General features: G+C 39.3%; 3 protein-coding genes across 17 annotated transcripts in view; 2 read left to right on the top strand and 1 right to left on the bottom strand.

Annotated features, from left to right (window-relative positions):
• ripk3 (receptor-interacting serine-threonine kinase 3) overlaps window positions 1-4,203 on the top strand; it is a 42,790-nt gene extending 38,587 nt beyond the window's left edge. For 13 of the 14 annotated variants that reach the window (XR_012382959.1, XR_012382958.1, XR_012382956.1 and 10 more), the window contains one exon: window positions 2,576-4,203. Coding sequence is in view for 3 of the 14 variants with exons in the window: in XM_068222495.1 (XP_068078596.1) it covers window positions 2,576-2,733 (158 nt within the window). In the remaining 11 variants the exon portion in view is untranslated. Of the gene's footprint in view, window positions 1-2,457 lie in introns of all 14 variants that reach the window. The other variant, XR_012382955.1, reaches the window with a different exon arrangement.
• Window positions 1-14,684, top strand: part of si:cabz01076231.1 — a 758,238-nt gene that overhangs the window by 173,780 nt on the left and 569,774 nt on the right. The window lies entirely within an intron of this gene.
• si:dkeyp-74b6.2 overlaps window positions 9,005-14,684 on the bottom strand; it is a 13,810-nt gene continuing 8,130 nt past the window's right edge. For both annotated transcript variants that reach the window (XM_073907835.1, XM_683765.8), the window contains one exon: window positions 9,005-14,616. In XM_073907835.1, coding sequence (XP_073763936.1) covers window positions 14,419-14,616 — 198 coding nt within the window. In that variant the 3' untranslated portion in view covers window positions 9,005-14,418. The remainder of the gene's footprint in view (window positions 14,617-14,684) is intronic.

The raw sequence follows: 14,684 nt of genomic DNA, 5'->3' as shown, positions 1-14,684 counted from the left end.
AAAGAGTTGTAAGTTATGATCATCTACAGTGCATAATATCATCCAAAGATTTAGAGAATCTGAAACAATCTCTGTGCCTAAGGGTTAAGGCCAGAAAACCGTATTGGATGCCCGTGATCTTCGGGCCTTAAGACAGCACTGCATCGCAAACAGGAATGCTACTATAGTGGAAATCACAATATGGCCTCAGGATCACTTCCAGAAAACATTGGCTGTTTCTCAATTCCAAGAACGCAGAGAATGGACTTGTGTTCTTGTAGAGTGCGGTCTTGCCAGGTGTCCACTGAAAAACGAACTCAGGAGAACACGAGGGCAGAGGACGCATCCTTTGAGAAATGAGATGCTGCGTTCTTCCTGATGGTCATGTGATCTTCACGCGTTTAAATGGTAAATTATTTAAACATTACAGCCTTCATACAACGATTTATTGTTTTCCCCTCTTCAAAATATATACTTTGCATAAAAACATTATAAATATACTCTGCACAATATAAATCAAACTAAATTTAATAGGAATTTCAGCAAACAAACACCCTTAATGTGTTTATTCCTTTATTAAGATGTCCATGTTAATGTTTAGTTTCCCCGTTTCATTTAGGGAAACTCGTGACGTAAATAAGTTTAATCTCTGAACTTTAATAATAAATCTAGATAAAACACTGCGCTTCCCACCTCCAGTCGCAATGACTTCTGGGACTTCCAGAGCGAGTTCGGTGCTCAAGTCTGCATCGGTGCGTCCTCGATATCAAGAACACATCCGGGAAGTTTCAGGCGTCCTCCGTACTTGCGATCTTGAGTATTGGAACTGAACTTAGGCAGCTGATGATGAAGTTACACGAGGACGCAAGACGGCTGAAGAACGCATATTGAGAATCAGCCATTGTCAATCCACCGTGCCATTCGCCTTTCCGGCTAAAAGTCTATTGGTCAAAAAAGAAGTCAAATTAAACATGAAGCGCAGGCGTTTTCTCTGGGCCAAGGCTCATTTAAAATGGACTGTGTGTCTTTTTGGAAGACTGGGACGCCATGTCATCCGAACTAAAGAGGACAGGGACAACCCAAGTTGTTATCAGCGCTTAGTTCAGAAGCCTGCATCTCTGATGGTACAGGGTTGCATGAGTGCGTGTGGCATGGGCAGCTTACACATCTGCAAAGGCACCATCAATGCTGAAAGGTATATATAGAACAACATATGCTCCCATCCAGACGTCGTCTCTTTCATGGAAGACCTTGCATTTTCCAACATGACCATACTGCAGGGGTGTCCAAACTCAGTCCTGGAGGGCCGATGTCCTGCAGATTTTAGCTCCAACTTGCCTCAACACACCTGCAAGGATGATTCTACAAAGCCTAGTAAGAGCTTGATTAGCTATCCCAGGTGTGTCTGATTGGGGTTGGAACTACACTTTGCAGGACACCGGCCCTCCAGGACAGAGTGTGGACATGCCTGACATACTGCATCACTTACAACAGGGGTGTCAAACTCAATCCCTGGAGGGCCGAAGCCCTGCACAGTTTAGTTCCAACCCTGCTCCAACACACTTACCTGTAGGTTTCAAACAAGCCTGAAGGACTCGATTAGTTTGATCAGGTGTGTTTAATTAGGGTTGAAACTAAACTGTGCAGAGCTGCGGCCCTTTAGGAACTGAGTTTGACACCTGTGACTTACAACATCATGGATGCGTAGAAGAAGGATCCAGGTACTGAAATGGCCAGCCTGCAGTCCAGATCTTTCACCCACAGAAAACATGAAGAAAAGACAAAGAAGACAGTCGAGCACCTACAAGCCTGTATTAGACACATATGGGTGAACATTCCTATTCCCAAACTTGAGCAACTCGTCTCCTCAGTTCCCAGACGTTTGCAGACGGTTGTAAACAGAAGAGGGGATGCCTCACAGCGGGTAACATGCTCTCGTCCCAACTTTTTTGAAATGTGTTGATGCTGTAAATTACAAAAATCAATATATTTTCCCCTTAAAATTATACATTTTGGCAGTTTTAACATTTGGACATGTCATCTACTGTATGATCTATACCAGGGGTCACCAATCTCGGTTCTGGAGAGCCGGTGTCTCTGCAGGGTTTAGCTCCAACTTGCCTCAACACACCTGCCTGGATGATTCAAGTATACCTAGTAAGAGCTTGATTAGCTGGTTCAGGTGTGTTTGATTAGGGTTGGAGCTAAAATCTGCAGGACACCGGCCCTCCAGGAACAAGTTTGGTGACCACTGATCTATACTGAATAAAATATTGACATTCGGAGCGTCCACATCATTGCATTCAGATTTTATCCACAGTTTATACAGTGTCCCAACTTTTTTTGGAATCGGGTTTGTAAATAAATCATATAAATATCAATAATATCACTCAAACTAATCTAAAAAACTGAATAAAAATATATTTACACACATTTAACACACAACTATGACGTCTTCCTCTGCTGAGAGACCTGTAGATGTGAAAAGTGCCCATGGAGCATTACTTTAAAGTCATGGCAGACCATAGTTTTAGTGCTTACTTTGAGTCAGATGAGCAGCAGAAAGTGATCTGTCTGCTGTGTTTCTCTCTCTCAGCTGTGCAGGTCAGCATGTCCAATGTTTTCGGAGTTCAGATCGGAAATAATAACAGCATGAACATCACTCAGAAACCACGGCAGAGACACCGGACGGCTCCGTCTGCAGTCAACACGCACAGTTCCCACCCACAAAACCCTCCGCAAAAACACCAGTGACCACCACGCTGGGTTTCTACTGCTTACCGGCTGCTTTAGAGCTGATTTTTTTACTCCTAATGGGGCGGGAAAACATACACTTACCGGCCACTTTATTAGGTACACCTCTCCTACAGCTCGCTATTGCAAATGTCTAATCAGCCAATCACATGGCAGCAGCTCAATGCATTTCGGCATGTAGACATGGTCAAGACGATCTGCTGCAGTTCGAACCGTGCATCAGAATGGGGACGAACGGTGGTTAAGGTGAACGTGGCATGGTTGTTGCTGCCAGACGGGCTGCTCTGAGTATTTCAGAAGCTGCTGATCTACTGGGATTTTCACGCACAACCATCTCTAGATCAGGAGAATGGCCAGACTCCTTCCAGCTAATAGAAAGGTAACAGTAACTCACATGGACAAGAGCTTCTTAAATATACTCAAATGGCCTCCACAGTCACCAGAGCTCAATCCAATAGAGCAGCTTTGGGATGTGGTGGAACGGGAGATTGGCATCATGGATGTGCAGCCGACAAATCTGCAGCAACTGTGTGATGCTATCATGACAATATGGAGCAAAATCTCTGAGGAATATTTCCAGTAGCTTGCTGAATCTCTGACATCAAGGATTAAGGCAGATCTGAAGGCAAAAGGGGGCCAACCCGGCACTAGTGAGGTGTACCTAATAAAGTGGCCGCTGAGTGTATATAAGTATTAGGGAAATAAGTATTCCTAAAGTGCTGTTGACTTTAATTTGTCACTGGATGTCGGTAACAAATCTGTATATGCAACGAAATGATCATTTCTTCCCGAGCCTCCTCAGTGGATGTGCATCTAGCGTCTGGCATTGGGTTTGCAGCAAACAAATGCAATGGCGGACTCCAGACGCACATCCTGAGAAATGTTTGATGAGATTCCGGATTAAAGCTAATAATATTGTAAATTATGTTGAGTTTCTTACATGAACTGATGGTTCGGCTTCACAAGAGCTGTCATCAGGAGTCACGGCTATTGATTTGAACTGGTTTGTAAGTGTGTATTTTTACCCTGAAAGACTGGTCACCATTCACTGCCATTATATAAAGCACCATAGACCTCAGATTCAGCTCAAAAGCATGGGAGATTGGTGAAGATGAGATGCTTTATCAGCTTTGTTAAACAGTTTAATCAACTTGAACAATATATGTAATCATCGTACTTGCTTTATTTAAGTGTTATCTTATGTAATAAATGCATAAAGGCAGTTTATATGTAGAAACTCATAATTTGGGCTATATTTTTGTCACTGTATGTTAAATGCTTCAGCTATAACTTGATGAATTGTGAAGTTTCTTGCGATAGCATGTATCCTCGCTAAACGAGTTAGCCGACTGTGATGCAATGTCTCGTTGCACTGAATTTTTTATTACTACTTTTATGTGTGATTTATTTTAGCGGTTCATTCCGCTGTGGCGACCCCGGATTAATAAAGGGACTAAGCCAACAAGAAAATGAATGAATGAATGATTAATTTTACTGTGGTGTCATTATGATGGTATTAAGAGGTGGATTAATTCAGGTCAAAATTATGAGATAAAGCTATGAAATGATTTGCTCAAATTTCTCACTAAGATTTCCAATTATCTTGAGATTTAGCATTTTACTGTCATAATAAACCATTTTCACATTCCGACTTTTTCAAGTTAGATTTTTTGTTTTTAATCATAATTTTGAAAAATTTAAGTCATATTTTTGACTTTTTAAATCTTAATTAAATTCAACTTGGTATTCAACCCTGCTGAAAAACCCAGCTTAAACCAGCCTAGACTGGTTGGCTGGTTTTAGCTGGTCAACCAGGCTGGTTTTAGAGGGGTTTTGGCCACTTCCAGGCTGGTTTCCAGCCATTTCCAGCCTGGTCTTAGCTGGTCAGGCTGGAAAGTGACCAGCTTAAACCATTTAAAAGCAGCTTGACCAGCCTGGTTTAAGCTAGAATAGCGGGTTTTGGTTGGGCTCCCAGCCTGGTTTTAGCTGGTCAGGCTGGGAGATGGCCTAACCATCCTAGGCTGGTTTAAGCTGGATTTTTTTTAGCAGGGAAGCCATACGTGCAACTTTTTATTTTGTAATTTTGAACTTAGGTCAGATATTAGACTTGCCAAGTCATAGTTTGATTTAAAGTCATGTCGACTTTTTTGAGGCACATTTTGACTTTTTTTAATTATAATTCTGACATTTAAAACTCATAGTTCAGAATATTTGTATTTTCGACTTTTTTAAGTACGAAGGTGCGTTCGGGTTCATGCATCGCAGCACAGGCCAATCGAAATCTGCCTTACAGTGGTGCATGCTGGTTGGAAATGTTGTCCGGATTGATGCTGCGTCGACGCCACGTGACCCTGCTGAAAAATCCAGCTTAAACCAGCCTAGGCTGGTTGGCTGGTTTTAGCTGATCGACCAGGCTGGTTTTAGAGGGGTTTTGGTCATTTCCAGGCTGGTTTCCAGCTATTTCCAGCCTGGTACTAGCTTGTCAGGCTGAAAAATGACCAGCTAAATCCGGCTAAAACCAGCTTGACCAGACTGGTTTAAGCTGGACATAGCTGGTTTTGGCTGGGCTCCCAGTTTGGCTAGGCTGGTCAAGCTGGTTTTAGCTGGTCATCTCCCAGCCTGACCAGCTAAGACCAGGCTGGAAATGGCCAAAACCCCTCTAAAACCAGTCTGGTCGACCAGCTAAAATTGGTTTAAGCAGTTTTTTTCAGTAGGGGACGGTCACATGTAGCATCAAAGTACTGCGACAGCGCTCCGAGATCAGACGACTGATTCTGCCGGAGCAACATCTAAAGAGTGACTGCAGGACCTGCGATGACGACACTGATATTACACGATTGGCTGAGTTCACAGCATCACAACCACGTCTGTTTCAGGTTTATTATTACACAAATTCCGTCTCACAAATTTCAAAACAATCAATTCACTTTTCAGACCCTCTCTATCCTGTATATTTATCATGCTTATAAGAAGACTACACATATTTTACAGCAGTATCATCTTTTGCTAAATAATCTGGTTATAAAGGCTAAAGTGCAGCTCACTTACTTAAGGAATGTCCTTTTGTTTAACGTTTTTTCCACACAACAGCGTTGTTGCAAATACTAAAGATGGCGCCAAATCGCCTTGGCTCCGCCCTCATGGATGGTGGCTCGTAGGGTGAGAACGCCATGTTGTCCACATGTGACTGAGAAGGTAAGGTTAATTTTGTGGTGTGTTTTTCTTGTGCAATTAAAGGTGCAGTAGGTGACCTTCCACAATGCTAACAGCTTAGCATAAATCTCTGAATCACAGTCCCTCCCCTGCAGTCTACAGCCACGCCTCCTTAAACACGAGCACAGCTAAAGATAAAAGATAATAAATGCTAAAACACAGTTCATGGTGTTGCTATTGTCTAAAAACTATCATATGAAAAAGTTTATACTTATCTGATGCTTTAGTTTCTTTAAAAAGGGATCTGATCATGTTCCCTGTACTGCATTGCTCCCGCAGCTCTGCTAATCCGCAGTGATGTTGAGTGTGGTTGGGTCTGCGGGGTCCTGGCGTCCGGTGGTACGTCTCATCATCTCCCCATCTGTTCCTCTTCAGCAGCATGTGTTCATTGCTCCTTCTCACACACTGATCTGGACAAAACACTCCGAGACGGGTGGGTAAATAACACAGTAATACAGAAACCCATGGTAGCGCCTGTATATATGTGTGTGTGTGTATTCTTGAATCATATAGTAACAACTATTGTATATATTATAGCAACTACAAATGTGTTAATGAGCATTGACTGTAGTATTAACTGTTGATAAACTAATAATGACTGTAGTATTTTAGTTTTTACTACAGTGAGCTGTGGATTATTGTAGTTTAATATACCCAGTAGTGGATCATTTGGTTATATCACTATTGTAGATGCATTGATGTACTGATATTATACTTGTTTTCCTCTCTGAAAGTCATGCACTGTTGTTCCCTTCACGTTCTGCACATGTTTTCTGATGCACATGTCTGATTGGAGCGTGTTCTGGTAAACTCTGTGCGTGATGTCCAGTGTGTGCCGCCAGGAAGGGCGCGTGACTGCGACCTGCTGAAGTGCACTCTTCCAGAACAGCAGATGGAGGATAATGATGATAAATAGACTCTGCAGATATTTGTGTCCGTTTACTCTCTGACCCGCACGGCTGAATAAAGCAGGACCACTACTAGCCAATAATAGAGTAAAACCACTGAGATAACCGGACGCATCACTTCCTCCAGGTCACTCATCACAGGATATTAAGAAATGCCCTGTGTAAAAGACGGCAGGTGGAAAATAGCAGCTTTTGCTAAAGCCTGACACCAGACATATTTAAGCTCATGTACTGTGTTGCTGTGCATGTCGTGGTTCTTATTTCTAAATATTATAAAAGATGTGCACCCCCAACCTCCCGCCCCCCGCAAAATCTCCACTTTTGGTCACTTGGAATGACATAGGGTGGAGCTATCCTTCCTTTAGGGCAGGGCTACCAGTCTATTAAGGCAGGGCTATCAGTCATTTAGGGTGGAGCTATCAATCCTTTAGGGTGGAGCTAAATTTCAGTTCTTTAGGGAGGAGCTATTAGTCCTTTAGGGTGGAGCTAACATTCCTTTAGGGTGGAGCTTACAGTCCTTTAGGGTGGAGCTATCAGTCCTTTAGGGTGGAGCTTACAGTACTTTAGGGTGGAGCTATCAGTCCTTTAGGGTGGAGCTTACAGTACTTTAGGGTGGAGCTATCAGTCTTTTAGGGCAGAGCTATTAGTCCTGTTGGGCGGAACTGTCACTCCTTTAGGGTGGAGCTATCAGTGGAACTGTCAGTCTTTTGGTGTTGACCTACCAGTCCTTTAGGGTGGGGTTATCAGTCTTTAGGGCGGAGCTGTTAGTCCTTTTGGGCGGGGTTATCAGTCTTTAGGGTGAAGCTGTTAGTCCTTTAGGGTGGAGCTATCAGTAATTTAGGGTGGAAATTTCAGTTCTTTAGGGAGGAGCTGTCAGTACTTTAGGGCAGAGCTATTAGTCCTTTAGGGTGGAGCTATCAGTCCTTTAGGGTGGAGCTATCAGTCCTTTAGGGTGGAGCTATCAGTCTTTTAGGGTGGAGCTATTAGTCCTGATGGGCGAAACTGTCACTCCTTTAGGGTGGGGCTATCAGTCTTTTAGGGAGGAGCTGTCAGCCATTTAAGGAGGAGCTATCAGTCCTTTAGGGCGGCGCTATCAGTCTTTTAGGGCGGAGCCATCAGTCATTTTTGCTGGGACTATCTGTCCTTTAGCGCGGAGCTATCAGTCCTTTAGCGCGGAGCTATCAGTCATTTTGGGTGGAGCTATTAGTCCTTTAAGGCAGGCCTATAAGTCCTTTAGGGTGGGACTATAAGCCATTTAGGGAGGAGCTGTCAGTCATTTAGGGCGAAGCTATCAATTCTTTAGGGTGGAGCTATCAGTCCTTTAGGGTGGAGCTATTAGTCCTGTTGGGCGGAACTGTCACTCTTTTAGGGTGGGGCTGACAGTCCTTTAGGGTGGAGCTATCAGTATTTTAAGGTAGCGCTATCAGTCATTTTTGTTGGGGCTGTCAGTCCTTTAGGGCGGAGCTATTAGTCCTGTAGGGCGGAACGGTCACTCTTTTAGGGCGGGGCTTTCAGTCCTTTAGGGTGGAGCTAACAGTCCTTTAAGGCAAATCTATCAGCCATTTAGGGCAGAGCTGTCAATCCTTAAGGGTGGAGCTATTTGTACTTTTGGGGCGGGGCTGTCATTCATTTAGGGCAGGGCTTCAGGGTTTCTGCTCAGAATTTATCCATTTGTCAGTCTTTCTTCATATTGTTCGCATTACCCATCTTTCAACAATCCAGTTGGTTCCCGAAGAACAAAATCATGCACCGCCCTACTTTTTTTCTCATTTCAAGACAAATAAGAACAATCTTAACTTCTGTTTTAGGGTGACTTAAAGCTCCAGACGGTGAAACCCTGCATTAAAAGTCCCCATGAAATCAAGATAAAGTTTTTAAATGTTTGTATTAGTATTTTGGTTTTAAGGATATTAGCTCAAAAAGTGTGCAGTATGCCGTGTATGTTTTCCTTCCAGTAGTCTGACAGAAAATATGCTATAGGAGCCAAATAAAGCAATATTGTTTTAAGGATGTATGTCATATAGGGTGTAATCGGTATCTTGCCTGATAATTATGACCAATTGTTGACATAATGGCTGACATTAAATTATATATATTACACACAGTATATCTGTTTGATTAACAACAGAAGGACGCTTCAATCCAGAATATTTCATGCTTCACAACATAAACATTTTATTGTACAATTTAGCAAATTGTTGTCCAGTCCAACCTCTTGACCTTCTGAACTGAATTTAAAAATCACATTTATTGCTATTTCTGACACAATCCACTGCCCTGCTCTCTGTTTCATCGCAGTAAACATATTGTTAAAAACATGTGAATAAAACACATTATATGGCTGTTTGTAAAACCTGCTTAAATATCAATTTGTGTACATTTTAAAATAATTTAAAAGTTTTTTTAAGCTGAATTTTTATCTTTTTTGTGTTTTAAATAATTGTATGTTGTATTTTATTATAGTTATAATCAAGTCGAAAATTGCAACTCAGAAACCAGTTTCTGGTACAACCCGACACCCTGAGTTCTGATGATCACCATATTTTATATGTTTGTTTCACAGTATGATCATTTAAAACAACCATGTTTGTCTGTTATCAGTGAAAAGTGCTGTTTAACATGTGTCACTGCATTAACGAGCAGGTATGCATGCATCAAATAAAGACATGGAGAAGAATCCCAGTAGATTCCCTCACATAATCACCTGTGCTGAATAATTTTCTTGCTATCATTAGCCCCTTTCACACAGTAACATGCAGCACAGGCTCACTGGAAATATGTAACTCTGCCTACATTCTTGCAAAACATTACATACGCTTCTTAGGGGATGTTTTCTAGTAAGTTTCTAGTGTCAAATCCACTAGAGGGCGCTGTCTACATTTTTGCGAATCTAAAATACGTTACCTAAGTTATGTTTAGTTGTACGATTCAGATGCCAAATCCACTAGCCGGTGCTGTCTACATTCTGCGAATAAAAAAATACATTACTTAAGTTACATTTTGTTGTATGTTTCAGATGTTAAATCCACTAGAGGGTGCTGTTTACATTTTTGCGAATTTGAAATACGTTACTAAAGGTACATTTCATTGTACGTTAATATGACAAATTCATCAGAGGACGCTGTCTATGTCTTTGAATCTAAAAATATGTTACTTAAGTTACATTTTGTTGTACGTTTGATGTCAAGTCCACTATAGGGCGATGTCTCCTTTTTTATAAATCTGAAATATGTAACTTAGTTTGCATTTTGTTGTATGTTTAAAATGTCAAATCCACTAGATGGCGCTGTCAACATTTTGTAAATCTGAAATACGGTACTTAGGGTATGTTTTGTTGTAAGTTTTGGGTGTCAAATCCATTAGGCGGCAATGTGTACACTTTTGTAAGTCTGAAATACGTTATTTAGTTTGCCTTTTGTTGTACATTTCAAATATCAAATCCACTAGAGGGTGATATTTTTATTTTGTGAATCTAAAAATACGTTAATTAATTTACATTTTGTTGTAAATTTAAGATGTCCAATTGACTAGAGGGCGCTGTCTAAATTTTTGCTAATCTAAAATACAATAAATAAATTACGTTTTGTTGTACATTTACGATGACAAATCCACAAGAGGGCGCTGTCTACATTTGTGAATCTAAAAATACATTACTTAAGCTACGTTTTGTTGTTTACATTTTTAGTATCTGAAATACGGTACTTAAGGTACTTTTTGTTGTACGATTCAGATGCCAAATCCACTAGCCGGTACTGTCTACATTTTGCGAATTAAAAATACATTTCTTAAGTTACATTTTGTTGTATGTTTCAGATGTCAAATCCACTAGAGGGCGCTGTCTACGTTTTTTAATCTAAAAATATGTTACTTAAGTTACATTTTGTTGTACGTTTGATGTCAAGTCAACTATAGGGCGATGTCTCCTTTTTTATAAATCTGAAGTATGTAACTTAGTTTGCATTTTGTTGTATGTTTAAAATGTCAAATCCACTAGATGGCGCTGTCAACATTTTGTGAATCTGAAATACGGTACTTAGGGTATGTTTTGTTGTAAGTTTTGGGTGTCAAATCCATTGGGCGGCAATGTGTACACTTTTGTAAGTCTGAAATACGTTATTTAGTTTGCCTTTTGTTGTACATTTCAAATATCAAATCCACTAGAGGGTGATATTTTCATTTTGTGAATCTAAAAATACGATAATTAATTTACATTTTGTTGTAAATTTAAGATGTCCAATTGACTAGAGGGCGCTGTCTAAATTTTTGCTAATCTAAAATACAATAAATAAATACGTTTTGTTGTACATTTACGATGACAAATCTACAAGAGGGCGCTGTCTACATTTGTGAATCTAAAAATACATTACTTAAGTTACGTTTTGTTGTATACATTTTTAGTATCTGAAATACGGTACTTAAGGTACTTTTTGTTGTACGATTCAGATGCCAAATCCACTAGCCGGTACTGTCTACATTTTGCGAATTAAAAATACATTTCTTAAGTTACATTTTGTTGTATGTTTCAGATGTCAAATCCACTAGATGGCGCTGTCAACATTTTGTAAATCTGAAATACGGTACTTAGGGTATGTTTTGTTGTAAGTTTTGGGTGTCAAATCCATTAGGCGGCAATGTGTACACTTTTGTAAGTCTGAAATACGTTATTTAGTTTGCCTTTTGTTGTACATTTTAAATTTCAAATTCACTAGAGGGTGATATTTTCATTTTGTGAATCTAAAAATACGTTAATTAATTTACATTTTGTTGTAAATTTAAGATGTCCAATTGACTAGAGGGCGCTGTCTAAATTTTTGCTAATCTAAAATACAATAAATAAATACGTTTTTTTGTACATTTACGATGACAAATCCACAAGAGGGCGCTGTCTTCATTTGTGAATCTAAAAATACATTACTTAAGTTACGTTTTGTTGTTTACATTTTTAGTATCTGAAATACGGTACTTAAGGTACTTTTTGTTGTACGATTCAGATGCCAAATCCACTAGCCGGTGCTGTCTACATTTTGTGAATTAAAAATACATTTCTTAAGTTACATTTTGTTGTATGTTTCAGATGTCAAATCCACTAGAGGGCGCTGTCTACGTTTTTGAATCTAAAAATATGTTACTTTAAGTTACATTTTGTTGTACGTTTGATGTCAAGTCAACTATAGGGCGATGTCTCCTTTTTTATAAATCTGAAATATGTAACTTAGTTTGCATTTTGTTGTATGTTTAAAATGTCAAATCCACTAGATGGCGCTGTCAACATTTTGTGAATCTGAAATACGGTACTTAGGGTATGTTTTGTTGTAAGTTTTGGGTGTCAAATCCATTAGGCGGCAATGTGTACACTTTTGTAAGTCTTTAATACGTTATTTAGTTTGCCTTTTGTTGTACATTTCAAATATCAAATCCACTAGAAGGTGATATTTTTATTTTGTGAATCTAAAAATACTTTAATTAATTTACATTTTGTTGTACATTTAAGATGACAAATCCACAAGAGGGCGCTGTCTACATTTTGTGAATCTAAAAATACATTACTTAAGTTACGTTTTGTTGTTTACATTTTTAGTATCTGAAATACGGTACTTAGGGTATGTTTTGTTGTACGTTTCAGATGTCAAATCCACTAGAGGGCGTTCTTTACATTTTTGTAAATATAAAATACGTTATTTAGTTGAACTTTTTTTGTACATTTCAGATATCAAATCCACTAGAAGGCACTGTTTTTATTTCGCATATCTGAAATACGTTACTTTTGGTATGTATTGTTGTACGTTTCAGATGTCAAATCCACTAGAGGGCGATGTCTACATTTTTGTAAATATGAAATACGTTACTTAGTTTACATTTTGTTGTACGTTTAAGATGTCAAATCCACTAGAGGGAGCTGTCAACATTTGGCGAATCTGAAATACATTACTTAGGGTATGTTCTATCTACATTTTAGGAATCTAAAAATGTTACTTGAGTTACGTTTTGGTCTACGTTTCAGATGCCAAGTTCACTAGAGGGTGCTGTTTACATTTTGGGAATCTAAAAACATGTTACTTAAGTTACTTTTTGTTGTACGATTCAGATGCCAAATCAACCAGAAGGTGTTATCTACATTTTGTGAATCAAAAAATATGATACTTATGTACTTTTAAGATTAAAATCCACTAGCGGGTGCTGCCTACATTTTTGAGAATCTAAAATATACAACTTAAATTACGTTTTGTTGTACGTTTCAGATGCCTATTTTACAAGAGGGTGCTGTCTACATTTTGTGAATCTAAAACTATGTTACTTAAGTTAAATTTTGTTGTACGATTCAGATGCCAAATGTAAAAGAGGGCGTTGTTTACATTTTGTGAATAAAAAAAATAGATTCCTTAAAAATTTAGTTAAGTTACCAAACTACCTAAGTTACATTTTTGTTGCACAATTCAGATGCCAAATCCACTAAGAGGTGCTGTCTACATTTTGTGAATCAAAAATACATTACTTAAGTTACGTTTTGTTGTACGTTTAAGATGACAAATCCACTAGCGAGCGCTGTCTACATTTTTGCTAATCTAAAATACGTTACTCAGATTACGCTTTGTTGTACGATTCAGATGCCAAATCCATTAGAGGGCGCTGTCTACATTTTGTGAATCAAAAAATACATTACTTAAGTTACGTTTTGTTGTATGTTAAAGATGTCAAATCCACTAGAGGACGCTGTCAACATTTTGTGAATCTGAAATGCGTTACTTAGGGTATGCTTTGTTGTAAGTTTCGACTGTCAAATCCACAAGAGGGCGATGTTTACATTTTAAGAATCTGAGATATTTTAAGTTACGTTTTGTTGTATGTGTAATCCACAACAAATCCACTAGTAGGAGCTGTCTACATTTTGTAAAATTAAAACGCTTGACAAGGTTCTGATTTGTAGTACGTTTTTGAACCATACTATAGTAAAGTGTATTATACTGTAAATATTGTAATATTTAAAACTCTTTGTTGATAAATACTTCAGCTTACTGTACTATTGCCTTTAGTGAAATGTTAAACTGTGTACTGTTGTACAAAACTGTTTGCATTATTGTGTATTCAGATTTAATTGATGTAGTTGTTGTGTTACCATAGCAACTACAGAAAGTACTTTACTATTACTGTATGCTTCAAAAACACTATTGACCTTATTCATAACGTATGAGCGGACGCAGACGCTGGAATCTTTTTGGCTGGAGTCTTCCACTCCCATTCACTTCCATTGATTTTAGACGTTAAAACAGCTGGATCTGCTGCTTAATGATGGAAACTGATATTGTCGTATTATAGTATTCTGCTTTTTATATATAGTCGTGGACACATTTGCTTGTAGAACCAGACCGTTTTCTGCCTTTCGTTATTCCTAGTCATTTCTCCCATGGGAAACTGAGTGGGAAGTTCTAAAACAATTGCATGAACGAGCTTTAACCTCCGCATGGCAGAATAAGGTCAGTAGGCTTTACTATAAGTTACTATAGTCGTTTTGATGTGTGATGTCCTGAAGAGTCTGCATGTGTGAAAGAGGCATTTCTGCTGTCTCCTATAAGGGGAAGACGAGGAAGCCGGAGAAGGTGGAGTATTTCCATCCGCCCATCAGGTTTCCTCGCTCCAGCTTCAGGTTGGCTTTGTCTCCGCGCTCCATCAGCACCAGACCGGCGTTCGTCGCTGCTTCTCGAGTCACGTCCTGATCGCCGGCGAACGCAGAGATCACCGGCCAGCCGTTCAACACCAGACTCACCTGCACACACACACACAGGTAAGGGCTCGTTCACACCAAACACATCTTTGCTTTTAAAAACACAAGAC

The sequence above is a fragment of the Danio rerio genome, chromosome 7, assembly GCF_049306965.1.
Source record: "Danio rerio strain Tuebingen ecotype United States chromosome 7, GRCz12tu, whole genome shotgun sequence".
Taxonomy (NCBI): domain Eukaryota; kingdom Metazoa; phylum Chordata; class Actinopteri; order Cypriniformes; family Danionidae; genus Danio; species Danio rerio.
Note: the sequence above shows the minus strand (reverse complement) of the source record. Positions and strands in the feature narration are given on the sequence as shown.